The following is a 27,126-nucleotide window of genomic DNA, read 5'->3' on the forward strand; positions in this document are numbered from 1 at the left end:
CAGAGGCTGTTGCTGAGCATTTCCTGGCAGACTAAAACAAATAACAGTCCTGTTATCTATGAATATAAGTTTGACATGAGTTGTATATTGTCGTTTTCTCACGGATTTCATTGATCACTGTAAAAATTACAAAAACAGAAAACATGCTGTTTGTTACATGTATGAATCTGTCAGTCAGTTTTCAAACAGTTCACTAATTGTTTAGTATATAAATGTCACATGAAACATATCAGATGTTCTCATGCTGCTTGTTTACTGAGCATCTGACTTAGTAACACAAATGTTACTAAATATGTGTTTAAAAAAAAGTAGAATTTTTTTTGCATTTGAATGGCATGAAAAAAAGATTAAAGTGTGCTTATTCTGCTTTGCTAAGTACTCCTTGCAGGTCTATTATAGACTAGAGCCTGATTTAATGGTGCATTTTGGACAACATCTCTTGGAGAAACTCTGATATACAGTAATGAGCAGATGAGAAAACAAAGACAGAGGGAGAGTCTGTAATATAAATTTCTTTATGCCCGGTCGAGTGAAGATTGTTGTTTTACCAAGAAACTAATAAAACTATTTTCTTGGGATAACAAATGTAATCTGGTTGACGAAAGTAGTTTTTAATCTGCTTTGTTGTAACAACCAATTTTAAATGCTAAGCTCTGAAGGATGGCATGTAATGATTAGTGAGTCTTTGGCTGGTGCTGTTGTTTGCTGAATGCTGTGTTTGGCTGGGTATTTTGGTGGCACCTCTGTGAATCAAAGTAAAAAGGTGAATGTCAGTCTCACCCTGCTTTTCCACTTAATAGCAGAGACAGAGATAGAGTTGGTATGGTATGAAAGGCCTGTGCACTTGATCCTCTGGCAGTGGATCGAGAATTGCTTTAAACGTTGCTGCAGAGAGAAGCTGCTAAGTGCTGAAAGGTCGTCTTTGTTGGCAGGCCTTGTGGACACACAGTAGGTCAGTCTTTGGTTCAGCTGGGTGCTTTCTCACACTGGCAAGTGCCTACGTGTTGGAGGCAGGACTGTACAGACGCTGCTGTAAGTACACTGCAGGCTTCACTCCCAAGGGGAGATCCCAGAGTCTTAAAGAAACAAAACCATTAAATGTCTGCTTGCTGTTGTGGCTTACTGTACACACTAGCCACATATCAGGCTTTACTGAGAGGGTAAAGTGACACGTCATCTCCATCAGAACGTTTTCGTCTAATCCTTTCTATCCATGAGGCATTTTACAGATTTTCATTTTAATACTGCTGTCTTGATGTAGCACTCGCTCTGTCTCACCATCTGTAGTTAATTGTTTTTCGAGAGGTCTTCAACCCCCTCTCAACCACTTCCCTTAGTTTTTGCGTACATTTTTGTTAGCATGTCTACCAGTCCACTTTGAACGGACCTTTGAGTTACAATCTTTGCAGTTTGGTTTTAATTCTAATCCCTTTTGATGTAGCTGGTTGTTTATCGACAGATAGGAATGGCCTGTGATACTTTCCTCCTTCAGAACTGGTATTGCCAGTAATGAATCAAATAAATGAAGTCTCCTCTTTGTGGTCATGACTACCTTTAGCTATGACAAATGTCTGTAATATCTCCTGAACGCAGGAGGAGAGTAATAAGTAGTGTGGTGCTGATACTTATTGTACAGCCAAAGCCTCCCTATAGCTCAGTGAGAGGGGGCTGATGTTGGATGGCCATCTAGGGAGATGAACACAGTAAACACAGCATCCTACTGTGCATTGTGTGCCAGCCACGTGCATGCAGAGGAGTATTTTATGTAGACGGTGCTTGTTAAAGACAGACACATTTCAGATGTGGGGGGGCGGGGGGGGGCGGGGGGGGGGGGAAACAACATTTGTTTTGAGGAATAGAAAGACACCATAGGAATTTATAAACTAGGGCTAGTTATAGTCAAATATACAAGTTGGATAAAGTACAAAATGTCTGATTGGTGCATGTGCTTTTCTGATGTCTCTGCCTTTTACACTTGAACACGATGCCTATCAAGAAACACTGTAAAGCTATTGTGGCGCTTAAAAAAAAAAAAAAAAAAAAAAAAAAAATGCTCTGTTTTTTTTTTTTCACTGTGCAAAAAGACAGAGTGCATATTGTTATTTAGGGAAACGATCTAGCTGAGTGCATTATGCAAGTTTTAGACAGCCTTATTAGGTAGCTTAGTCTGAGTCAAATAGCAGCAAAAAACAACCTTAATCTGTGGTAAATCTGCAGTTCCCCCATCAGCGCTAGAGTGTTTTATTATACTTTATTTATTTATTTTTGTTTATGGATGGCAAATTTGGAGTGTCACTGCTTCCTTCCTTTCCACTAAGTAACTTATACAAGGACAAACGGAGTGAGAAGCAGCATGGTTGTTGGGACTGCAGTATGTTCAGGCTGCTAGACAGCCAAGTACAAACGAAAGCTCGTATCTATTTGTATGTGGCTGAGGCACTGATAATACCGAGCAGATGTTCACTCTGTTAGAAAAAAAAAAGTCATTTAATGTTACTTTACATATTTCACTAAATGTTTTGCTTCCAGTGAGGACCAGTATACACTGGTAACTACAAGGGATGACCATTTTAAGCATAAATACTATCTGATACTCGCTGTGAAATATTTTAGTTATTTATTTTGTGGTTTTAACAGACTTTAATATTGTGCATTTCTCACATTTATGGAGTAATATTTAATATCAGCATACCACATATAATTCATCGGTCTGATATCTGTTTGTCGAGGTGTTGTTCTGTTTTTGTTGGGTAATAAATGTGTTCTTTGTGTGTTACAGAATGTAATAGGGGTGGTAGTTTACATACAAGTGCTGGTAAACTCCAGGATGTAGAGATTGTAGTACAACAAATAGTCTCACAAAATATTTGATCTATTAAAGAACTTGTCTGTTTGAAAATGACCATGCCTAGCATGCTCTGTGAAGGTCCAACTATAGCATGGTCGATTATATACCTTACTCCTTTTTTTTTCTTTTCAAATCCAAGTTTGAAATCATGTTTGGTGAACAGATGATTGTCTCCGGTTGACTCTTTTATGTTCTGTGGCTGAGTCACCGGTGCAGAGGCATATGAGTGAGGCAGTGTATCTGAGTGAAGCCAGTCACAGTGCTGGGTCAGTCGTGATGGAAATCTGAGGGGTTGGATCCAACTCTCTTGTCTGCCTCCCACTGAATCATGATAAGCAGCTCTCATTGCGGTCTAGTTCAGCAGCTTACACCAGCTCGCCATGAGGCAGTTGTCGAAAAACTTTGAAGGAACAAAAGCTCTATCAGCATGTTTGTCAGGAATTCAAGTGACATCTTGACGCTTTAGCTTTGGCTCTCTAGAGTGCATGCTGGGCAGACTGAGTTAAAAGATCCTTGGATGTCAACAGTATGTAAAAGCCTACCTTTAGTCAGCTAGCTAATCCTCTAATTCAGGGGTGGGCAATTCCAGGCCTCGAGGGCCGGTGTCCTGCAGGTTTTAGATCTCACCTTGGGTCAACACACCTGAATCACACGATTAGTTCATTACCAGGCCTCTGGAGAACTGCAGGAGCTAATTTAGCCATTTAAATCGGCTGTGTTGGTTCAAGGACACATCTAAAACCTGCAGGGACACCGGCCCTCGAGGCCTGGAGTTGCCCACCCCTGCTCTAATGAATCGGTAGCCGGCAGCAACACAGTGCATTCATGCAGACTCACATTTGATGTTTGTCAAGATTTTGTCACAGGCATAAAAGCTGCACAGGAATGTCTGTGTCTTAAATGTTGGTGTTTTTTATAGAAGTACATAAAACACTGACACTGCAAAATCGTGACAGCATAAAAAATAGGTTTGAATATGGTGTATGGGCGTGTGTGCCTGTGGAGCAGTGAGTGCTGTGTAATTGTAGCTTCTAAGTGCACATCCTGGTTCAAACCAAAGCACTAGTCACATTTTCCATTCAGCTGTTTCAGGAGTTACACTCGAGAGTCCATCGCCAAATTACATGCAATGTTCAATCATCACCAGTTTCTCACATTTTGCTCCTTTTTGGTCACTGCCGTGAATGCATGCTTCACCGCTCTGCCTTGACTTTCTTTACAGGATTGTAATTGAGGGGGTAAACAAGAGCCAAAATAACCAAACCAGAATCAGATGATGGTCATTTGAAAAGACCTAGAGCCAGACTGACCTCAGGTCGGTCTATTTCTGAGAGTTTGCTTTGCAAGAGAAGGGGGCAAAGCTCGAGTTCAGAGTTAAAGCTGCTCGATGCCATGTAGGAAATTCAGATATGCCGCCGTATTGTTGGGGCTTAACAGGATCTAGGGCAAATGATTAGGAGAGGGACACTGAGTCATTTTTTGTCATGTTGACTGTAGTTAAGCTTGTCAGCTTTGAAATGAAACTACAGGCTCTTTAAATCTATTGAAAAATTTTGTCATATCAGGGAATTAAAATATAAGTGTAAATAAAATACAAGGACTGCTGATTGTTTTCTGTTTTGCATTGCACTGTTACACACACGTCAGCTGTGTGTGTGTGTGTGTGTGTGTGTGTGTTTTTAAGATGTTATAAACAATGATCAGCTGAAATTCTAGCTAGCCTTTATTTACACAACTTGTGGCTACAGTTTCAGAGTTAAACAAACAAGGCTATGCAATTCAGCGTATCAAACTTTGGCCATGACTCGGTCCCGTAAAAGACAAAGGAGACTTCCTATTAAGGTTCATGTCAGTGGAACAACCCATGACTGTGTAGATCACTGCGTAATATGTTTTTCCTGCTCTGTCTGTAGTGGCTGACTTTGACGTGTTTTAAATGCGCAAAGAATTGTCAGAAGCTATAAGCCATAACCGTAATATAAAATTAGGGAAAGCAGTTTATGGTTGCAGTAAATGGCATCTTATAACCACCTCAAAGCCTGATAATAATAGATGTTGAACACTAATTCCTGCTAAGGTCATCTTGAGTCTTGATAATAACATTACATGGTTGTGTTTCTCAATTCATTCAGCTGTGCCACACCTGTCACAGAGCCACTCCTTAACACAGGCAGTAATTCAGTTGGAATATAGTGTACATGGGTCAGAGGCCACCACTCCTTTACTGTACTCGTGTGCATAAAGAAGTGTTTCTTGTCCTTGTCCGTAATGTTCTTCTTCACCTCTTACATTTAAAAAAAAAAAAAAAAATCTTTCTAAGGAAGAAGATTCTTTGGGATGAAATGAATGTCTAAAGCTGGCTGATCCCAGCACTTCCTGATTCCTGCACTCGGTTTTGGGAAACAGCTGATGATTCCATCTGGGCATGTTAAATTTGAGCTGAAACAGGAGAAGAGCTGGCCACCGGCCAGCTGTTGCCCTCGAACACCGCTGACTTCTTAAAACCACCTTCTAACCTCTAGCTTGAATTGAGAGAATCTAAGCACACCTCAGCCATTTGTCTGAGGCCTACGGTGATCCATTAGCACAAGTAAAGTGAGTGTGATGGCTTGGAAGTAAAGATGCACTCTGTTGACATTTGTGTTCCTCTAAGATGAGATGAGTCACATTGTCAGTTTCATATTTTGAAATGGTTTACTGGGAGCCAAGCAAAGGTCAGCAGCTATTCTGAGCCTTATGCATAATGCTGGGTCTGGTCCCTGGACATAGGCATACATATGCAATGTCATCGTGGCTGAAAAACAGATATTTATTTATGAATTACATTACATCCGTGCAGCTGTTGCTTCATCAGTCAATTTTAAGTGTATGATATTGTTCACGGGGGTCAAGGCGCAATCTCTTTTATTTAATTAATATGACATGATGCGTCTTTGCAGCTGAATATGTCAGCTGTAAAAATAATTGTTTAACACCATATAACTGGTCTTCAAAATTAATGTGGTTACAAATATTTATTTTAAATCTAAATTTATTGTAAGTTGATGCTACACGTGCAACCAAAACAACTTACTGTCTTTTTTGGTGATTTCAGCTATAATTTTATTTTATTCTGCTGTAATCTGGTGGTTGTTACTTTACCCAGTCCCTGAGGCCAGAACTGATGTTTCTCGGCTGTGTGGAAATGGAGATCAGATTTAGCCCAGATGACATCATATGCAGATGGTTAATCCCAGGAAAAGGACTTTGTGTGGTGCTGATGGTCTGCTCTGTCTACAAGTCTTTGGAGTCCATGAAAAGTTATAATGCAGAAACCAGCAACTGATTGCTGATAATTATATATTTGTACAAGCTTTAAGTGTTTTGCCCTTAAGGGTCATCCTTCAAATGGCATGTAACATTTAAACTGTGCCATTCGCAGGCTGTTGTAGCTGCTGGATTTGAGGCTCTAAGGGATGTTTTTGTGTTGATATCAACAAGTCTGTAACCTTTTTAGTGTTGAGCTGCAGCTAGTAGTCATTTATAGCTGTTTCAGTTCCCATCTTGCCCATTTTAGTGTGTCTTCAGTAGTTAGACTGAAGACAGCCTATAATGAAGCTGCTTCAGTGTTGTGTCTGAATGGCTGTCATGCTTTTGGAAAATCTACTCCTATTTGTTGCTTGTGAAGTTGTTTATAAGGATTTGGTTTGTCAGTAAGAGATAAAGCTGTCACAATCTACAGCTCTGGGTTAGTTGACTTATTCTTTATTTAGGGTTTGGTATCATAAATTTAACAGCTTAGATGTAATGTCAGCAGCAAACTATTGTGCGGCCTTTTTAACACACACACACACACACAGTACACCAGTCAGCCAGGAGAACTACAATCAGGGACAGATAAATGAAACAACACTGCTAACACCTTTAGGGTGCTTCCAGTATGCTGTGATTATTAATTTAACGTGGTCCACTGATGAACAGTTGTTGAGTTGGCAGCTGGGTCAATGGTGCCAAGGCTCCCTGATGTGTGGGGGGAGGAAAGGCCTGGCCCATGTGTTCTGATCCCACAGAGCTGGCCATTGATTAATCAGAAGCTCAGGGTTCAGTTTCCTGGGGTTCAACTAGGCCAAGGTCCTGAAGCACTTTGAGTGGCCAGTAAGAGTAAGACACTAAAACTGACTGTTTTCTGTATATTAAGTCTTTCTTTTGTTCTAACTTTAGGAATGTGCCTAATAAAGCCCTGTATTTTGTTACTCCACTAAAGATAGCATAGCACCTTTGTGCCCTTTTAAGCACACAAAATGTCCCCATCACCTGACCATTAACCCATCAGAAAGAATCTAGAGCAGAAAACTGCTGCTGGTCTGACAGGCAAATATTGGTGTGAACTTCTGTTATTTTGCTAGACTTGGAATATGAATTGTGGTCCGAGCTGTCGCAGAGTCTGTATGCCACGTGAGTCCAGTAAACCTGAAGGGCTGTTTGGGGGCTCTGTCTTTAAATTCTGGTGTCACTTCTAATGTGGGTTCCTTGGTCCTCATATATAATATAGATAGAGTGTGTACAGGGGTGTTGGTGTGTGGGTGGGTGGGGTGAAGGACCCTTTTCAATCTGTGGATCAGCTGAGTATACATTTAAGACAATGAAAACCTACTATTGTATTCCTTCCGCCATAGTGCTTTTGCCCTGCCCAGTCACGCTACAGGGTAGCTCCCATTCTGAGCATGCACAGTAAGCCCAGGAAGCAGATTTGAAAAGAAAAAAATCTGATTTGTGCAGGAAGCTGAGAAGAATCCTTGTCATATACAGAGATGTTACATCAGTCATTTGTAGCTCGGCCCTGGTCATTCACACAACCATAGCTTAGCCCATCTGCTGGGAATAGAGATGACTCTTAAGTACGTAAAGCTGCCATAAGCCTCTGTTTCCTATTGTAAGCTGTTTTAAAGGGTCCTGCGGGTTGGTGCCATCTGTTTTTGCCCCTTATTTATATATTTAATATATTCTCTCCCTCTCCTCCCTGACATGGCCTGACATGTGTGAGAGACCCGCTCCACCTCCCAGAGCAGTCACGTCTTCTCCCTCAGGCTTCCACTCCTTTTTATTGCCTCCTCAGTTTCTACTCTCTCGCATGTACACTAGTTCTGTGCTTTTCTGTACATTTTTTTTTCTTTGAAGAATTGCAGAAAAATATGTATGTGATGACTCTGAGATCAGCCAAAGGCTTATCCCATCATCATATGTTCTAGAAAACTATGCGTATAGTTCTTTTTCAAAGAAGAGTTTTCCATGTGCTTATTAATATACTATGTTTACATTTGTACACTGTGCAAAAGTCTTGAGCCACCCCTCATTTCTTCATATTTTGCTTCTAAGGAGCCAGGCTTGCTTAAAAGTGCTCTTCAGTCTTTCTGGAGGCCTTTCAAAGTTTTTTTCTAAGGACACTGAATGATTGTTTGTATCTGAGAATATTTATTTTTGTTAAATTACTTAACACTGATCTATGAATCACTGGACACTTTGTTACTACAAGCCTGTCACAACAACACATAATTGTTCCTATTTATTTAGTTGAATCTACAATCCAGCGGTTTTCCACCAGCAAGGTGATACCCAAAGACCTGTTAGCCGTAAACTTGGCATATCATATCATATCATATCATATCACAGCATCATGTGTAATGGGTTCTAAATAATTTTCATGAAACTCGACAAATGGAGGACAAAAGAACTGCCAGGCTTAAAAGAACTACCGTAGATGTGCAGTCATGTCTCTAAGAAAGACTGACACAGGATCTGCCCCCATTGTTCCATTTACTGTTCACTGAAACCTCCTCAGAAATGAGTGAATAAAATCAGACGACACAGATTTATGGAGTGATGAATCCAGATCTGAAATATTTTTAATAAAATCACCATCATTATGTGCAGAGTAGTGTTGGATAGAGCAGGGCGACCAAAAATATTTATCACGATATACATTTGAAAATTTGCGATAACGATATAACTGATGATATAATTGACAGTAGACAAAATACTTTACAACTCCTCAACTTTATTAGTGCAAAAAAAAAAAAACATCAATGTATTTTCACTTAAACAAGCAGCTGTTTTAAGTGCATTAAAATAAATATAAAAATGTAACAGTGCAAATGCAAATTCCTCGCTGACAGTTTAACCAAAAGGCATTTCCAGTGGAAACCGGTCAACATATACTCAGCATAACCATGTATAATATCCACAGAACTTAAAAAGAGGTTATACACACACAATACGGTAATATTATGTTGAAGCACAGTACGTATCACTCTGCGAGGCTCCGCCTACGATAGCCGTAATGCTCCGACAATCCATCGAGCGGTGCGGCTTCGTAGCTTAGCAAAGTCGTACTGAAACATTTGACAGATTTTCGAGCGCCGTGCACATAAAATCGTTTTGAGGTCAGTAAACACAACCAGAGTTCATACATAAGGCACACAGGATTATAAGGGACTCTGTCGATTTTCAGAAAAATCAAAGGATTGATTTTAAGTGTGCTGTATTTTCCAAACAACACGGTAATAACGACGGCCCGCTAGCATGCGCTACCAAAAATAGTGCTTTGTTGTGTATCTGACGGACGAAAGCTAAACCAGTTCCACACCAGTGAAGCTGCAGCATTTTTACAAACCAGTTCAGGTTCATCTGTTTCATTTAACGATCCACTTTCGCTCTTCTCATTCTGCGTTGCAGCCATGTGCGTATGTAAACAAAGGCACTGCGCATGCGCGTTTTACCCATATTCTATCGCGATATTTCATTTTCTTATCGTTGCCCAACATTACACCGGTATTACCGTGAACGGTATGATATAGCCCAGCCCTAGTGTTGGATCATGTTGACAAAGAGCAAAAGGCAGACAATTGAATGTCCTTCAGGAAGCCTGCATATGTATTCCTAAAGACTGCTTAAATGCTAGCTTTCTCAGCTGTTTGCAGAAGTTGCACACTGCAAAACACATAACATTACCAAATAAATCCAGTGGATCAGAGAGGGAAAAAGCCAACTAGCTATATAACACTGATCACAGCTGTTTTTGTTTTCCCCACAATTAGGCACCTTGATTAAACCAGGACCTATGTGGGTGGCATTTTAGCACACAGGCAACACTATAGCAAGGTTGGTCAATGCCCTTATGTTTTGTTTTGTTTTTTTAAAACCACCTCCGCTAAACCGTCTTCTGAAAGCACCTTAAACAAAAGCCACAGGATGTATTTATAGCCCTGACAGCCATTTATCATAAAAGGATGTAAAGTCCCTCACAACATGGTTCATACTTTGTGTTCACACTCCTACGTTCTTGCAGGGCACCAGAAGTAGACGATGCTCCTGATTTGATAAAGGCCTAATGGAGCGAATGTGGGAGCTTGACAGCCTTTCAGCTTTCAGTTTATATAATTTAAAATAGAAGTGCTTTGGAATTAGATGCCCATGGGAAACAAGTTGATCAAAGTGAAGTTGCTGGGCTCAATAAAGTTTAGGGAATTTTCATATTTTTGTATGTAGAGTAGCTGACTTAACACACAGAAAGCTACAAAACTTTAGGCACGTAAAGCCAGAACACCAAGCACTAAAACTTGGGTTTTAACAAAGGCTGTGGCACAGCTATTGAAGATTAAGGAGAGGAATTAAGTTGGGTGTGTTTGTTCTATCCCCTTCACGTTTGTCTATAATGCCCTTGTCATCATGAGAGTGGGGTTAATCAGATTACATTTTAGGTTGCAAAGCTGGAGCTTGTGATATAATGAACATTATGTCCTGGCGTGTTGATTATCAGCCATGTCATCACAAAAGCCTGTTGTACACCAGCTGGAACTGCTCTTTATCCTCTCACGTCCCTCAAGTGTGACCTGAAACTTAATTAAAGTTCTGTTTGGCATTAAAATAAGTAAAACGTGGTACGATAGGTATTTAAGTTAATTGCAAGGCAGTGCAATCATAAAAATGCACGCGAGGTTGTTCCTCACAAACATTGCTCCCTTGGGGTAAAATTCACACTTTTATGGTGTAGGGAGTTTAAAAAGTCCCTGAATTGTTTTACATAGGGCTGTGCGATATGACCAAACTCTCATATCCCGATATAAGACATCCATCGTCCTGATAACGATATAAATCACAAAAATTTAACATTTTCTGTAAATTCTGTGAATCTCGGGCAGCTCGACTTGCGTGAAGTGTTTCCAGCTGGGCTTTGTGTACCTGGAGTGTTTTAGCCGATGCATGAAACGATATTTTTTTTGGTTATAAGTTGTAGCGGCCACCGTTTTCGTTGTGAGTATTTATTACACGACGTGCTGCGGGGAAAAGCCTGTTCTAACGTTTGAGTCTAATGTTTATTTTTTAGCACCTGAATAGGGCTGGGTATCCTCACTGATTTCTAGAATCGAATCGATTCGATTTGAATCTGGGAAATTTTGCCTCAGACAGTCAGAAATCTTATAATTCAGATCAGTACATTTACATATTTTTGTATCTATAAAAAGGAAGCTGACACTCGCAAGACTTTATCAAAGGTGTGAGCATCACAGCAGAGGCCTTTGTGTCAAAGTAGCTGAAGATAAAACACAGAAAAACATGAAGGTGATTTTCCTGTTCTGGGATTTTATAAAAATATTCTGCAGTAGATCAAAAACGAAAGAAAACCATTAATCAACTTATGAACGTTACCTCTGAAGTTACAGCGGTTTTATTAGAGACACAGCTGAGCGTTTTGCATTTTGTATAATGTTAAAAAGTTTAAATTTGTTCAGTATTGAACGGCAGAAGTTAGGTTTTCTTTTCGGAAGTAAGTAAAAGGAAAAAAAACATCGGCCAACAGCGCTGTAAATAATGGGAGTCTTGTGCATAACAAGCAAGTGAATAATGCAGAAAACAGATTTCGGGGATAGACGGGAAACTGTTCTTGAAGGAGAGAGAGAAAGAGAGAGAGAGAGAGAGGGAGAGCTGTGCATGAAGTGTGATTTTATCCTGGTGGAAGCAAAACAGCAAAAGTCAGAGGGAGTCCATGACGATGTTTATGTGAAGCGTAGTTTGGATCTTCTTTTGCTGCTGGTTCGGTCAATATTGTTTGGAGAGACATCAAACTAACAGCTTTAGAATCGGCGCAAAAAGGGCGTAAACACAAAGCGTGGACCCGCCAAAACATCAGAATCGGCGAGCTGTCGGCTTTCAGCCCCGACCGTGTCCGTGCCGTCAGGTGAGAAAGGCCACATCTCACTGATTCTGATCCGCGGGTCCGCGCTTTGTGTTTACATCTTTGTGCAGAAGCCGTGTTCCTGCTCTCATTTACTGTTTTAATTGTTTGGTGGTTGTTGAAATTTTGTGAGGTTTCACCTGAGATTCTGGAATTTTGGGCAAAATACATTTATATAAAAAAATTGATTCAGGATTTTAATGAATCGATATCACGTTATCCAAGCTAGAATCTATTTTAATCGATGAATCGATTATTAAAACCCACCCCTACACCTGACGTCTCTTTTTTGCTTCTCATCCGTAAACACTCTGCATACTCTTTCATGTGATTCCGTTTATTTTGAAAAGTCTCAACAGGATCTTGAGCTTTATTGTGAAAGGCTTATGTGGAAAACAAACAAGCGGACAAGCGATGGTTTTACTGTTGTTGTTGCTAACGACAACGCATAAAAACAGGCGCTTGTCCATCTGTAGTGTGGTTATATTATAAGAGAAAGAGAGAACTTCAAGGAATTAATATAACCACTACAGTGACCATCACAACGATGAACAAATATTGCCGTAAACAGTTTATTTTGCGACACCACGAAACAAACGACAGCGTAAAATGAAACGATAGATGTTTTTATATCATCATCCGATACATATCGTTATATCGAACAGCCCTAGTTTTACATTTATCTCATTTACAGGAAAACTTTTTCTGTGTCAAAAAAAGCAACTTTTGATGCAGTCACCTGTACGCACGCATACGTACACAACCTGATTTGTGAACACTCTTCCTTTCTTCTCTTTTAGGAACCTATAAAATCCAGGGCGCCGCAGCTCCATTTGGAGTATAGATTTTACAAACAGTTGGGGAATTCAGGTAAGAGACTTCACTTTGTATTTTCTTTTTCTGTATTTAGTTTTTCCCTCTAATAGCGCAGGCGGGAGGTGAATGTGAATGGACGTTTTCACACTAGATTGACCTGTGCTGCAAGTGAAACCTTACGCAGAAAGACAATCATGAAGATGGGTGATTAATTGAGTTTAATCGTTAGTTAGGATTTTGGTCACTGCAGGTTATGAAACAATGCTCTTGTTTTGTCTTGTTTTATACGTCCAGTGCACCAATTTCTCTTTAGTGATTTACTTTCACCACCTGCTACTAAGGACACTCACTGCAAGTCGAGATATTGGAAGTGTAAACAATATATAGCTTCTACCTTTGCTCGCTTCTTCCTTAGGAAATAGAAATCATGTCATGGTGTCATAACTATGAACCTGCAGCAGCTCTTCCAAGGCTTGTGAGATCTGGGCCTCTTCTTGCTCTAGTTTGCAGCTGCAGGCTTCGTGGTGGTGACTGGTGGTTGCACCTGCACGATGGGCTTCACCATCAGCTCTCACCCTCCAACCCCGCCTGGTTAAATTTTCTTCTTTTGAGTTCTCTCCTCCTCTGTCTTTGTCATCCTACATATGTGGCTGGTCTCTAGCTACATTCATAAATGTGTAATGTGTCTGTCTCAGACACTGTATTCAGGATGTTGAGCAACACGGTGGCTTCTGCAATCCAGCGCTCGCTCCTATGTATTTTGAATGGACTAGTTCTAAGTTTATGAGAATGCATCAATTTGTTGGAAGACCTAATTACACACCAACCAATGTATATTTATAAGTACAACATTTTTTCAGTTAAACTGAAAAAGACCGACTGTACCTATTTAAATGAAGCTTACTTGGACGTTTGTTTGTGCTATTCTAAATCTACTCCAAGTGCTCCTGTTGTTGCAGTGATTCTCGTCTGTTCGTCAAGTAAAGTGCATGTGTCCTGGTCTAATTTAGTGACACGTGCCTGCTTCTTGGCTCCTTGTGCCAGAGCAAAAACCCTCCACTGTTGATACGGAGGTGGGGCATTAGGGCAGTCCTTGGCTATTTATAGCTGGCCCTCTACAAGCATTTGGGCCATTATGGTGTCTGCTTGGATAGCTTCCCTAGTCTCCTTAGTCACGATATCCTCTGCCTCTCTGTGTGCTGCCTGTACACTGTAGGGAAACGCTCCAAGGTGTGTTGACAGGGTGTGGCTTGTTTGTCTGGATGGCACTCTTTGGTGTAATCTCTTCATTTGACATTTACATTTAGCCAACCATAACTGTACCTGTCACCTCCAGTGCCACTTTCCTTTATTATAGCAGAGGATTCCTGCAGTACAAGCCTGTTTCCCTTGCATTCTTCCTTTCAGTTAGACCACTATTGGTCTTTAGCTTTATTTTTTATATATATGTGTGTGTGTGTGTGTGTGTGTGTGTGTGTGTGTGTGTGTCAATGCACCTGCTTAGCTCTGATATTGTCTTTACTCAAACTGATTTTGGGCAAAGACACACGATTGTCCCTATCCACTTGAATTCAGCGATGCAAAAACATATCCTCTCCATTCCTCTGTTTGTTGTTCAGTAGCCATCCCTCAGGGATACTAAAAACCAACAAGTGATCATTGGCCTTTTTAAAGTATCTCTGATGTGGCTCACAGCCATTAATCCCACACATGGCACTGTTGGGCTGTTTTAGTCCTCCCCTGTCACTCACCGGGACAACGAGCCAAAGAAGGGACTCCCCACCATTTGACCTTAGAACTGAAGAAGCCTCTCGGATGAGAGGTGAAACGTCTTCAAGTAACTTAAAGAAGTCCAGACGCTTTTCTTTGCAAGCTCCTTTGACAAAGAAGCCCAGAGTATCACACCGCTTTGGCTTGCCTTCTTCCCAAAGTGCTGGAACCACGAGCAACCACACACATGCACCTGGGTGTGCACAATAATAGTATGCGTCATGAGACCAGGCAATCTTCCTTCCACTTCCTGTCCAGTTTTGATTCACACATGCCCATTGTGAGCATGGGGCGTTGGACAGGGTCAGCATGGACACTGAGTGACTGCAGACTTCCATACGCAGCAAACTGTGATGTACTTTGTGTTCGGATAGCTTTCACTGAGTAAAATTAGGATTCTCAGCAGTTTGTACTGCAGTAGCACTGCTGTAACAACCCCACGAGCCAGCTTTCCCTGAACTCCTGCACTTTCTGTTTTTTCTTCCACCACATTATCCTTTGAACACTGACTGCCTAATAGTCAGGTGCCAGTGTAATTGGATAATCAAGGTTGTTCACTTGAACTGTCAGTGATTTAATTTGTTTTAGGTTGAAGTAGGGCTGGGCGATATGACCCAAAATTCATATCTCGATATTTTTTACCTGGACGGCGATATAAGATATATATCTCGATATTTTTTTTAAAGCCATAAAGTAAGAACAAAAAGAGAGTTCTTAGTCAAAGCTGTGTCCCAGATGTCACACAGGCACTTTTATTAACATAGAGCATAGATGTACATAAAATTTATTCAAAAAATGATTAAATAATAATGCTCCATAAATAAAAGAAAACAATGTTGTTTTTGTGAGTAACAAAAAGCTCACAATTGAGCAGTCAAAATGTAAACTAAAAGACGCAGAGCATAGTAACAAAGACAGATTTCACAGCTGCTCTGTTCCCAACTTCTACTGTGTGACTGACAGTATTGAGTTTGAAATCCTCTTCGTAACCACGTCTCTTAACAGGTGCCATTTATGGTCCTTATACACAGTAGGGTAATATTACATTGAAGCACAGTACGTATCACTCCGCGAGGCTCCTCGATAGCCGTAATGTTCTGACAATCCATCAAGCGGTGCAGCTCCGTAGCTTACCAAAGTCGTACTAAAACATTTTTTGACAGATTGCTGAGCGCCGTGTACCACATAAAATCGGTTCGCGGCCATCAAGCACAACCAGAATTCATACATAAGGCGCGCTGTAAACTTTTGAGAAAATGAAAGGATTTTAGGCTGTGCAGCGCCTCTGGGCTGCATGGCGTTAGCGTGGTTAGCTCGTTAGCGTGGTTAGCTAGCTAACACGTTGACGGCGTCCAGCCCCACGCACGGGGCGACGCGCAGTAACTCGTTAACGGAGATTTGCCGTGTCCATCTTGTCGCTTCCTGCAGGTGAAGCGATGGGGGAGGAGGGGGAGTTGTGTTCAGTGAAGGAGGGGCGAGGCAGAGTAACGTTGCGTAAAGACAAAAGTGGACGAAAGAGAGGCAAACTTGCGGCTCCACAAGTATAGTTATAACGTAACATAGACTATATCGATATAAAGGATATTGTCACATCTTATATCTCGTATAAAAATATATCGATATTTTTTAAAAACTCGATATATCGCCCAGCTCTAGGTTGAAGTATATTATGTTCCTGTTCTAAACAGGTTCAGTAATAGTGATTTGCTCCGACCTGTGCTAGATGTCTTTTGTGTTAATCTTTTGCAAACGGAAGCATATACACATGAGTAATTTCTGTGGCAAGGCTCATTTATTTTAAATAAATGAAGCGATCTGGCTGCTTTCTGACATTAAGAGATGTTCACATTCAACAGGTGGCTACATAATATTGTCAAGGTTTGCAAACTGTGTGTGTAAATCAAGGAAAATAATGGGGAATATCTGACTCTATCAAAATGTGATTCATTCTTTTGCTACTTGCACAACACTTTAGAGCTGCAGTATTAGAGCTGAGCAGAGAGGCCTCATCTCCAGCTGGTGACTGACCACTACATGGTGATATGTCAGGAAGGCTCACTTGACCGTCTAGCATGGGAGGAATCAAGGCGATAGATTAAATCTACTTATGTTGTCAACTTGGCTTAATGGGGACATGTGACCCTGTTAGTCCTGCCCAACCGGAGAACCTCAAATATGTCACAGCAGGGACTACTCAGCGCTTAACGCCCAGGAGGAGCTTATCTGCACACTATTAATTCTCTCTTGTCCTGAACAGATCCCCGCTGTTGGGAATCCTGTCTCCCACTTTGCAGATTTTTGTGAAAATTTAGAATGGATCTGTTATTGCAGTTGCTTCTGCTACCAGTAGCAAAACAAGTCATTGATATATCCTTTTAGAAGAAGTCTAATGCTACCAATCGTTCACTTTACCACTGTCAGGGGACTGGCTTCAGTTTATAGAGAGTAGGTATCATTTAATGGCTTTTTATAGCCATGTAGCTCTTTGAGTCATCTCATCACGCCTGCATGGATGTTATGTAATTAGGGTCATTTGTATGGAGGTCTCCTCTCGAATATTGCGGCTGTTAATATTCAGAATCATGAAGGCTTTCAGTGGCATGACGCGGCACGTTGGTGACACAGGATCTCTGTTGATAATGTTTTCTGCAAATCATTGAGGCTCATCCACCCACCTGCTGTGACCCTGGAAAATCATGTGCTTTTATATATTTACTGCTGCTGGTATTATTCAAAGTCAGACTGATAAGATTATTTTAACAACTGTGTCCTTAAGCTGTGGTGTCATCGGGCCACACATGCTTCCGCGGAGGTTAAAATCTAAAGTTATCAGATATAATGAATAATTAACTTACGTAAACTCAACAAAAGTATTGCTGTTTGATCCTCAAGCTGCTGGTTTTTAACCTGACTGCATCTTCGGAGATTGTTGTGCTTTTAAGCTGTGTTGCATTTTTAGCTCCCGGCTCAGTCTTTGAAAGCTCGAACGCTGATCATATTTCAGCTTTGTGAGAACCTCTTCAGAGCAGTGAACCTAATGGAAGTCTCTACTTCTCCTGCTCTCTCCTCAATATACTCGACTCTCTAATCTAAATCTTTAATATGGATTCCTTCTCCTCTACCCTCCTCTTTGACGCTGCCCCCTCTCCCCCAGACTTCTCCTCTTTGGCGCTTAAGGCTGACATTTCATTGTAGGCCAACATTGTGTTCGACTAGCATGATGCCGCCTTCCCTCTTGCTGTGTCGCCTGAGAAGGACTGCCTGCACATACAATTGGGTGAATTGTCTGAAATTGTCAAGACAGCAAGGGTCAGAGCGCCACTGACGCAGGCTTGCAGTGAAAGCCAGAGCTTTTCCCTGCTGAACACACAGTTTATATTTTTGTACGACTTTGTGTTACGGTTAGAATTACAGCCGTTTATCCTGGTCAGGGCGTTTTAGTTTGCTTTGTGTGTTGTTGAAGGATCCTTGTTTTGTTGTTATGCTTGAGACAATATCCTCTGTTGCACAGCTATTGTTGTGTCATGGTCTATATTACATTTTTGACAAAAATCACCTCATTTACTCCCAGCTGGTCCCATCAGTCATTTTTAGACTCGTTCTCGCAGCTGCTCTGTGTACAAGCTTTGCTCACCCGCAGAAGATTACGATACACACTACACTCTCCTCTCGTGATGAGTTGAATGCCCTCTAGATTTGGGCCAAGCTTTGACGAGCAGGCCTCCGAGTGATCTCTCATCACTGCCTCATCTGCGGTATTAGACCACAGACATGCATTTAATTGGTGATTCCAAACTGGCCGTTGGTTTGGATGCATGTTGGATAAAACACTAACATGCAAAGAATGGAGTCTTTGGTGTTTATGTTTCAAGTTTATATATTTCTTTTTAAAAAAAGTCAATGTGGCTTTTAGTATAAAATGTTTTTAGTGGTCAGCAAGAGTATAATGGTGCTCTATAAATGTCAATACAGTCCATTCCATCATCACCAGTGAAATCCTAGAGGCTAAAGTGCAGACGGACGTGCTTGTTTGTGTGTATGCGTGTGCATGGATGCACTGGGGTCCTGTTGCGATGTTAAACTACCATTAAGGCAATGCAGAGTTGTGCCCACTCTAAGCATGTTCCTGGCAACTGATTTACTAGCTGTTATTTAAATGGGAGAGAAATACGTGACTAGTCCTAAAGTCAGATCCTCAGGTCTTTAAACAACTCTGTCATCTCTGTCTCACTATAGTTCCTTCTTAGATTTGTATGTTAGAGCTTGATCATTCTTTTAGTATCTGGTGGGAAGACCACTGTTGTGGTTTAAAGGCATATTTTAATGGATGGATCCTCAGCTCTGTTCAGCAGCGTTCACCACATTCAAAGTGAATGAGAAACAACAGCATTAAATCCTGAAACACACGTGTGCGAATCTGTACGTCAGTCCTGTGCACAGCTTTGCAGACCGTCGCCTACATTTTGTAGCCGTTTACCGCCCCGTCAGACATGTGTCAAACAATCATTCTGTGGGTGGCTCTTCCACACTGCAGAGTACTGTAGTTATAACCTATAAGAGAACTGATATCTTTGTTTAGTTTCCATTTGGTCATCTCTGCTGTCACTCCCTTTCCTTTTCAGCAAATCAGCATTTAATCTATGCACAGCATCGTCCCTGTAGGTTTTTAGAAGTCTGGACACAAGCGCATTTGTGTAGGTCGCATACCCGTGATCTTTCTCTCTGCGTAGCCAAATAGCTATGCAAATGGACACAAATGTGGTACCATGAATTGATCATTAAGCTGCAAACTTTGTAGCTTTGGCTCAAAAGCCCTGCTCATGACTACAAAAATGTTATAAGACTGGGAAAGAAAATCTGTCCAGACAAGCAAGTCTGTTCTTCTTGTGCTTTTGTAATAAATAAATAAACAAATAGGAAAATGAGTATATTGTTAACCCAAGTTTTAGCCCACACAAAGAAGCCTAACGTTCAATCACTAAAACAAATTTTTCATCTCAGTAATGCAAGTAAAGACCTGTATCTTAGTAAAAAAAACAGGTACTTAACTTTTTTAAAATCTTTTTTTTTTCTTATTTTGTATAATGGTAAATTTGAAAATTCACAAATAAGAACAATAATTATATTTAGGATTAAAAATATAATTTTGGTGAAAGAGCTTGTGCATGATGGTGGATTAACCATTATAAAGAAATGATAAATCTGGATCCTCCCTGGTCTCAGTAGTTGTTGTTGTCGTTGTTGTTGTTGTCGTTGTAAAGCGCGTGGAAACTGCAGCCTCAGGCCAAAACACTTTACCGTGTAACATTTACACAAACTGATTTTAAGAGATTTGATTTTCAGATGCACTTGCATTTTTGAAAAATTAAGCAAGACTTTACTGTTCCTGATTATTCCAGGGGAGGGGGTGTTTTCGTAACAGTTTTGCCACACCCCCAGAAGTTCCACTGTCAAATCTGATATATTTAAAGAAGGTAAATACTGCCGGGTTGATCCTTCCACATTCTTTAGAAGTCGTCGTATACACAGACTATGATGGGTGTGGCAGTTTCTGGTAACAAAGGCTTTGTACAGTTGTTGGTTGGGCGCTGCTCACATTCACTGACACCTTTCCCTTTAATCCTGCTTCAGAGGACAAAGAAAGCACTAAGCCACTCCTGTTTCTGAAAAACCTGTTGAGGAAATAAAAGTTTGCCTCACTCTTTCTTATCAACAAACCAGCACCTTAATTCAGCACACAGAGCACTTTGTTAATTAACAATTAAGCACTTAATTTATGTTAACACTTAAAACATCATGTTTTCACTGCTGTTGTTTACAGTTGTTGTGACTGACTACAACTGACAGCATGTGAGGGCCTACCAGGAATTTATGGTGTAACAAACTCTGGCTTAGTAACACAGTGACAATAAAAGTCTCAAAAGTGATTATGCAAAGCCGATTATCAATAACTGTGTTGCAGTCAATTCATTTATAAGGCAAAATCTAAAAAGTCTCACTAACTTTGTTATTGTGTCTCCACAGAGGGAATCCCTCAGGTGTACTACTTTGGTCCTTGTGGGAAATACAATGCCATGGTGCTGGAGCTGCTTGGGCCCAGTCTAGAGGACCTGTTTGACCTCTGTGACCGCACCTTCTCCCTCAAGACCGTCCTCATGATAGCCATACAGCTGGTAAGGCCCAAAGTGGGAGAGGAGTGAGCATATGTTCAGAGGAGCTTGCTTTGGTGACATCAGGCTTCCCAGAAAGTTATTCATAGTGCAACTGTGAATACAAATGTTGTCGTTAGCGGCTTGTTCCAGAGGGCAGGTTTACTGACCCCTCAACCTGACTCTGAACTTAGTGGGTAAATACCAGAAAGTCTGAATTTTAGTTTATTAAAGTGTTTGCCTGGAAGATAGCTCCATTATCACTGCAGCTAGAAACAGAGTAGAGAAGAGTTCAAAGTTCTGTAGTATCTAGTTCCAAATTTACTTTGTGTCTGAATTCGGTGTTAAAATCTTAGTTGATATAAGATGACAGTGGTAATATTACATCAGCATCATCAGCCACAACATGAGAGTATGAGAGAAGCCTGTGCATGTAGCATTTACTCTTTTTTTCAGTCAAATTAAAAGAAACTTTAAAAGCTGAGGTGGACATGCTTGCTGTGCTGTTGCAGTTGTGTCTTTGGTTTGGCTGCCGTTAACATTTTTAATGGGCAGGCTTTCTTTTTATCGCGTTTTGCATAAACTGCTTTGAGTTTTCATGTTTGGAAACTGTTCAGCTTGCAGAGCGATTAAAACTTCAAACGCTAACACCGATCGTTCACCTAGATAACACGGATGGAGTATGTCCACACCAAGAGTCTGATCTACAGAGATGTGAAGCCTGAAAACTTTCTTGTTGGGCGGCCAGGAAGCAAGAGGCAGCACACCATCCACATCATTGACTTTGGTCTGGCCAAAGAATACATAGACCCCGAGACCAAAAAACACATCCCCTATCGGGAGCACAAGAGTCTGACTGGGACGGCACGCTACATGAGCATTAACACACACCTGGGAAAGGGTAAGAAAGTCTCGGGAATACACCTTCGGGTTGATTGGCTGTCTACACTTGCATATGCAAACTTTATTTGCATGAATATTTAGTATAATGTGAATGTCCTAACTGGTTTGCTCACAAATGCAGCATTGCAAACAAATGGCATTAACCTGATTTTTACATACTGTTATCTGTTTAGTCACTGGGTGTTACCTGAATGTTGGTGATGTACGAGATAACCAGGGATGCTTTAGGATTGTTAAATGAATCATATTTTTCTGATGTCTTGTTTCGTTTCTGGGTTATTTTGAAGCATTTTAACCAGTAACCTCACAGGCCTGTAGCACAAAGCAGCATTACGGGCCTAGCATGGTAACTGTATGTCATTAACCCTTTAAAACCGTTTAGAGCGGGCACGCTCCGTTTTGCGTAACTATTTTTAAATCCCGGTAGCTCTGCAACCACGTGAGCTAGCGCAATCATTTTTTTTGCATATGAAACCGGAGGAGTTGTACTTACATCTTATGCCATCAGCTTGTCCTCGGTCACAGTTTCCTTCCACATATAGCTTTGCAAAAACTGCATAAAAAGCACTTGCAGCAACAAAAACATCATATTCCAGAAACACGTTTTGCCGATCCGATCAGCTGTTTGTAACACTTCCTACGTCCATCAGCACGAACTATCGCATGTCTGCCATGACCTGCCCGAAACTGGAAGTGACGTCATTTTGCGGAAATGTAGTTTTTTTTACCATCAGGGCCTCATGAGCCTATACTGGTGTTTTTAAAAGTTATGTTTGACTTTATGACTTTCTGTGTGGTTTCTGGGATGCTTAGGACTCATATTGCACTGCTGGAAATAGTTTATTTTGATGCATATGCTGCTTTTTTGCAAATTTGCATTATATTTATTTTCGTTTTTCCTGCAGTGTATAAAAATTGGTGTATTTCAAAAATAAAACTATGAAGACACTCAAAATAAATTTCCTGTGGTGGGAAACTATTTTGTGCAACTTTTTTGTATTTACAGTTTTGAGGGATAAGCTTCTTAAATTTCTCTAACTAGAAATATATGTTAAAAAAACAAAAACGATTTTAAATTTTTTTGTAGTTTATTGCACTTTTTTGCAATTTATGTAATTACTATGCACTTAATTCATACATATTATTAAAATTTAGGCTATAATGGTTGTATTGATGTATAGCAACTTGAAATGCTCCCAAAAATGGCTCCACAGCATGTAAACATATAATATAAGCTCTGGCGGACTTGGTTCTATGGTAGGTCTTAAAGGGTTAAACCAGAGTTTTCAGTGTTACAAATGTGGTCATTTCTACAGAAGAGTTGAAAACAAAAATAGCCATGACGTCAATAAAAAAAAATGACGATATGTTCGTGCTTTTAGAAAGTTATTAACCTCTGTAAAATCTGCTGCTAGTACTCTTGTCCTTTTTTGGGCACATGCTGCCAGCAATGCCTGTTTTATATAAATGTGTGAATAGATTGTTAAACCCTGGAGTGGCTGGTGGTTATCACATTGATAACAACCTTCATGTGACCGCTTAGCGTGATTGCCATTGTTGGTGTACACCTGATAAGGATAGATCTCAGTGTGTTGTTGAACATTGATCGGTTTGTTGCCTTAATCAGTAGTTGCCGTGAAAAGCTGAGTCCGCTGCTTCTTCGTGACGCACGATTGGCCATCTTCATGTTGAGGCTCGATAATGTTTTTAAGACGGGAACAGTGGACTCGTGCTTTGTTTCTTTGAAGCCACTGTTAGTCTTGCCAGCTGGTTATAAAATGAATTTGTTTATCACAGCTAACCTCATTTTCATCCTGATCTTGTACTTCCAGAACAAAGCAGAAGGGACGATTTGGAGGCCTTGGGTCACATGTTCATGTACTTCCTTCGAGGCAGCCTTCCCTGGCAAGGCCTAAAGGTACTGCAGCAATTTGTCTCATGCTGATATAACGCTTGTCTTGTAATCCACTCGATGCGTGGCGTAGCGGTTTCTTTTTTGATACTTGACACCCACTCAACTTTAGCATCCTCTCAGACTGGTGACATTTTAAGGTCTCGCTTTTTAGAAACTGAAATGCTGAGAAACAGTTAAATAGGCACAGTTGGATACTTCAAATATTGTCTCTTTATTTTTCTGTTGAATTTACACACCTTTTTCTGCACAAACAATCAGATGCGACAGGAAACCACCTTCTGCACCTTGTTTTGCTTCCTAAGAGCTGTGAGAAAAAGCTAACATGACTAAGGAGCACGGCCACAGTTGCAGGTGTCTGAAGGGCCGGTTTCAGCAGGCTGCAGAGCTGCTGTGGTTGCTTTTTGAAGGCATCGGTATCAAAGGTGTACACAGAACAGAGTAGAAGACAAGACAACTCATCTGAACATTTGCTATGTGGGTGGAAGCTCTTGGTAGATGAATGTGAGGGATGTATAAATGTGGGGGATGTTGGATAGCTCTGGCCAACACAAACACACAACAGGAGAGTGAGCTTGAAAATCCACTGTAGCTTATCGATCAATATATTGGCAGCTAAGGAACTCGCAGAGTTGTGCTGAGCCCCTGTATGGAGTGTAAAACTAGACCACCCTGAAGGGTTGGAGGGGATCTGGTTGGTTTAGAGCAGAAGAACATCCCATCCTGTGTGATAGAAACTTAAATAACAGCTGAGAAGCCTTTCACTTTCCTGTGGCAGTGAGGTCAGCGACAGGTTGCCCTAGATTTGTGGGATTTCTTTCCCCACACCAACAGAGATCTACAGCTGAGATGATGTTGCAAAGTGCTGATATCGACATGATGTGGCAAAAGTGATCGAACTTCTGTGAGTCCAAAGAGCCGCGGCACAAATGCAGGCGCTGCACATGTGATATCACGACTTGAGAATCTGTCTGTTTTGAATATTGGACATGTTCATGGACGCCTCAAGCAGCAGCACATGTGCTCATATTTAGATTAGAGTAGAATTTATAGTACAGTAAACATTTAAACTTGTTTCCCCTGCAGGCCGACACCTTGAAGGAGAGGTATCAGAAAATTGGAGACACCAAGCGAGCAACGCCGATTGAAGTCCTTTGTGAAAGTTTCCCTGGTCAGTAGAGCGCTATTTTCCTCCTTTCGGGTTTATTTATTTTAAATGAAAGTGGTGTGGATTTTACAGTATATATCCTTTGGTACAGAAGAGATGGCCACCTACCTGCGCTATGTGAGGAGGCTGGATTTCTTTGAGAAGCCGGATTACGATTACTTGAGGAAGCTCTTCACCGATCTGTTTGATAGGAACGGCTACGTCTTCGACTACGAATACGACTGGGTCGGCAAATCGCTCGTGAGTGCCTTTCACTGAACCCACCTGACCTCTGCTAGCATCATCAGCCAGTTTATATTGTTGCTCTAACTGTAATTATTTCTTAATAACGCAAAGCTAATTATTTTTGCAAACCCGATTACCAAATTGCCAAAAGCGTCTCTCATCACGTGGGAATTAACATTATTTATTTTTGTTTGTTGTTCTTTAAATTTTCTCACTAAGGTTGTTTTGTTTGTGCTTTTGTTCGTTTGCCTTGCAGCCCACACCGATAGGCCCCATCCCCAGCGACACGCCCGTGCAGCCCAACAGCAGAGACAAAGCACAACAGCAGACCAAAAACCCGGTGAGGTTATCAGCAACAACATTAAAACACAACAATCACCTCTCCCGCCTATCAGTATAGTTGCTCGGGTGACCACCCAAACCAGTCAGGTTTATCCTCGAGGTCACTCTCGTTGTTTCCAAATGTAAGCAACTTCCTGTTCACGTCTACAGTCTGACTGGTCGGCAGTGACGCCCGTCTCCCCACAAAGTCCGTAAAGTAAAAACAAAACGAATGCCTTTGTAGCAAATTAACGGGCACGTGCCGTTACGAGGGAGACTCTCCAGCTGTGAAACAAAGCATCGTTTTTGACTTGGATTAATTCTTCACACCTTGCCACGCTAAGCTCAGTCATTGCATGCATGAGTTGAAAATGCAAATTGCATTGTTCACACCAGTAATGACAAAGTACAGACGAGTGACAAATAAATGAAAACAAAAATCTAAACTTTAGGAAGGTGACGATTGCCAGGACACCACCTGGATTTTTTACACCTCCTGAACTCTCCGGAGGGTTTGAGCACAGCGCCGGCGGAGAGCGCCGTCTTATAGCCAAGCTCAAAATGTGCCGTTGGTGTTCACCTGGGCTATCTCCTGACTTTTGGGGCCATAGCATATGATTCACACTATTTTCATAATCACCAAACCAATCGGTGACTATCCTGGAAGAGATCACTCCTGTCAGAACAGAAATGTGTAACCATTGGCTAAATGCAACCACTCAGCATAGCATTGTATGGATGAGCAGTCAAACATCCCTTTAGGCTCCTTCTCTCACCCCAGCTGCCCCCCCTCCCTGAGCCTGGTTCTGCTGGAGGTTTCTTCCTGTTAAAAGGGAGTTTTTCCTTCCCACTGTCGCCAAAGTGCTGCTCATAGGGGGTCATATGATTGTTGGGTTTTTCTCTGTATGTATTATTGCAGGATTGACCTTACAATATAAAGCACCTTAAGCTGTATAAATAAAATTGAATAGAACTGAAAAGTGGGCCCATACCAGGTGGGAGATGCCAGAGTCACCAGATCACCTCACTGTGGCGATCAGGGGTTCATGTTTTTCCTTTAATTTGTCATCCGTCTTTATTTGCTTAGTCTGTGACAAAGTGTAGACTTTTTGTTGTTAATAGCATGCTATCCGAGCCTTGTTTCTTTTGTTTTTATATAATGTTAATGATAGGATAATGATTGGTTGGTTTTATTATGCCAAAAAAAAATAATTCTATAAATATAACCAGTGATAACAAGTAATTTTCCTGATCATGAAGTTGTACTAGGTGAGTCTGACTCATCGGTTCCAGTAAAGCTGTACAAGGAATCCATTTGACTTTATGATTGACTTGTTACTGTGGACTCTAGCCTCTTTTTATGACTCTGTATTTAATGCGATTGGCGCGGCGATAACGTTCCACCTTTGAAGCTCGCAGCGCACGGCCTTCTGCACCATGTACAGTAATGACTGTAAAGCTTTAACATCCTGCTTAAAACAGCTTATCAATAGAAAGTACTGGCTGTGAGCATCTGTAGCCAAATGTCATATTTGTACATATATTTTTTAGGTCAGTGAAAGCAGAGTGTAAGAACTGCTGTACTGTAAACCCGAGTCCACGGCTAAGTTTAGAGAGGGTGATGACGTGGAGGGTTGTTGCTCAGCGGTGCCGGCTGAGCCGATCAAGGCTGTTTTCTTTTACTCCTGCATGATTTGACTCGAGTGTCGATCTGTGCTTCACATAAATTTTTGCTTCCCTCTACTCCTCTATTAACATAGTTCGTCTTAACAAGCCTGCTTCTGCTTGGGAGATGTCTTCTAT

At 41.1% G+C, this 27,126-nt stretch overlaps 1 protein-coding gene and 1 long non-coding RNA gene across 9 annotated transcripts in view; both read left to right on the forward strand.

Annotated features, from left to right (window-relative positions):
- The window catches only part of csnk1g2b (casein kinase 1, gamma 2b), a 36,354-nt gene that overhangs the window by 5,332 nt on the left and 3,896 nt on the right, over window positions 1-27,126 (forward strand). For 6 of the 8 annotated variants that reach the window (XM_085136898.1, XM_085136905.1, XM_085136903.1 and 3 more), the window contains exons 3-9: window positions 12,860-12,929; window positions 20,670-20,818; window positions 21,461-21,695; window positions 23,530-23,615; window positions 24,696-24,780; window positions 24,869-25,017; window positions 25,259-25,342. In XM_085136898.1, the coding sequence (XP_084993024.1) occupies window positions 12,860-12,929; window positions 20,670-20,818; window positions 21,461-21,695; window positions 23,530-23,615; window positions 24,696-24,780; window positions 24,869-25,017; window positions 25,259-25,342 (858 nt within the window). The remainder of the gene's footprint in view (window positions 1-12,859; window positions 12,930-20,669; window positions 20,819-21,460; window positions 21,696-23,529; window positions 23,616-24,695; window positions 24,781-24,868; window positions 25,018-25,258; window positions 25,343-27,126) is intronic. The other 2 variants (XM_085136904.1, XM_085136906.1) reach the window with 1 other exon arrangement.
- Window positions 12,936-19,561, forward strand: LOC146499852 (uncharacterized). The gene is made up of 2 exons (XR_014870050.1): window positions 12,936-15,233; window positions 16,302-19,561. It is a non-coding gene; the product is annotated as an uncharacterized LOC146499852 (long non-coding RNA).

Source organism: Neolamprologus multifasciatus, chromosome 17 (genome assembly GCF_963576455.1).
Source record: "Neolamprologus multifasciatus chromosome 17, fNeoMul1.2, whole genome shotgun sequence".
Taxonomy (NCBI): Eukaryota; Metazoa; Chordata; class Actinopteri; order Cichliformes; family Cichlidae; genus Neolamprologus; species Neolamprologus multifasciatus.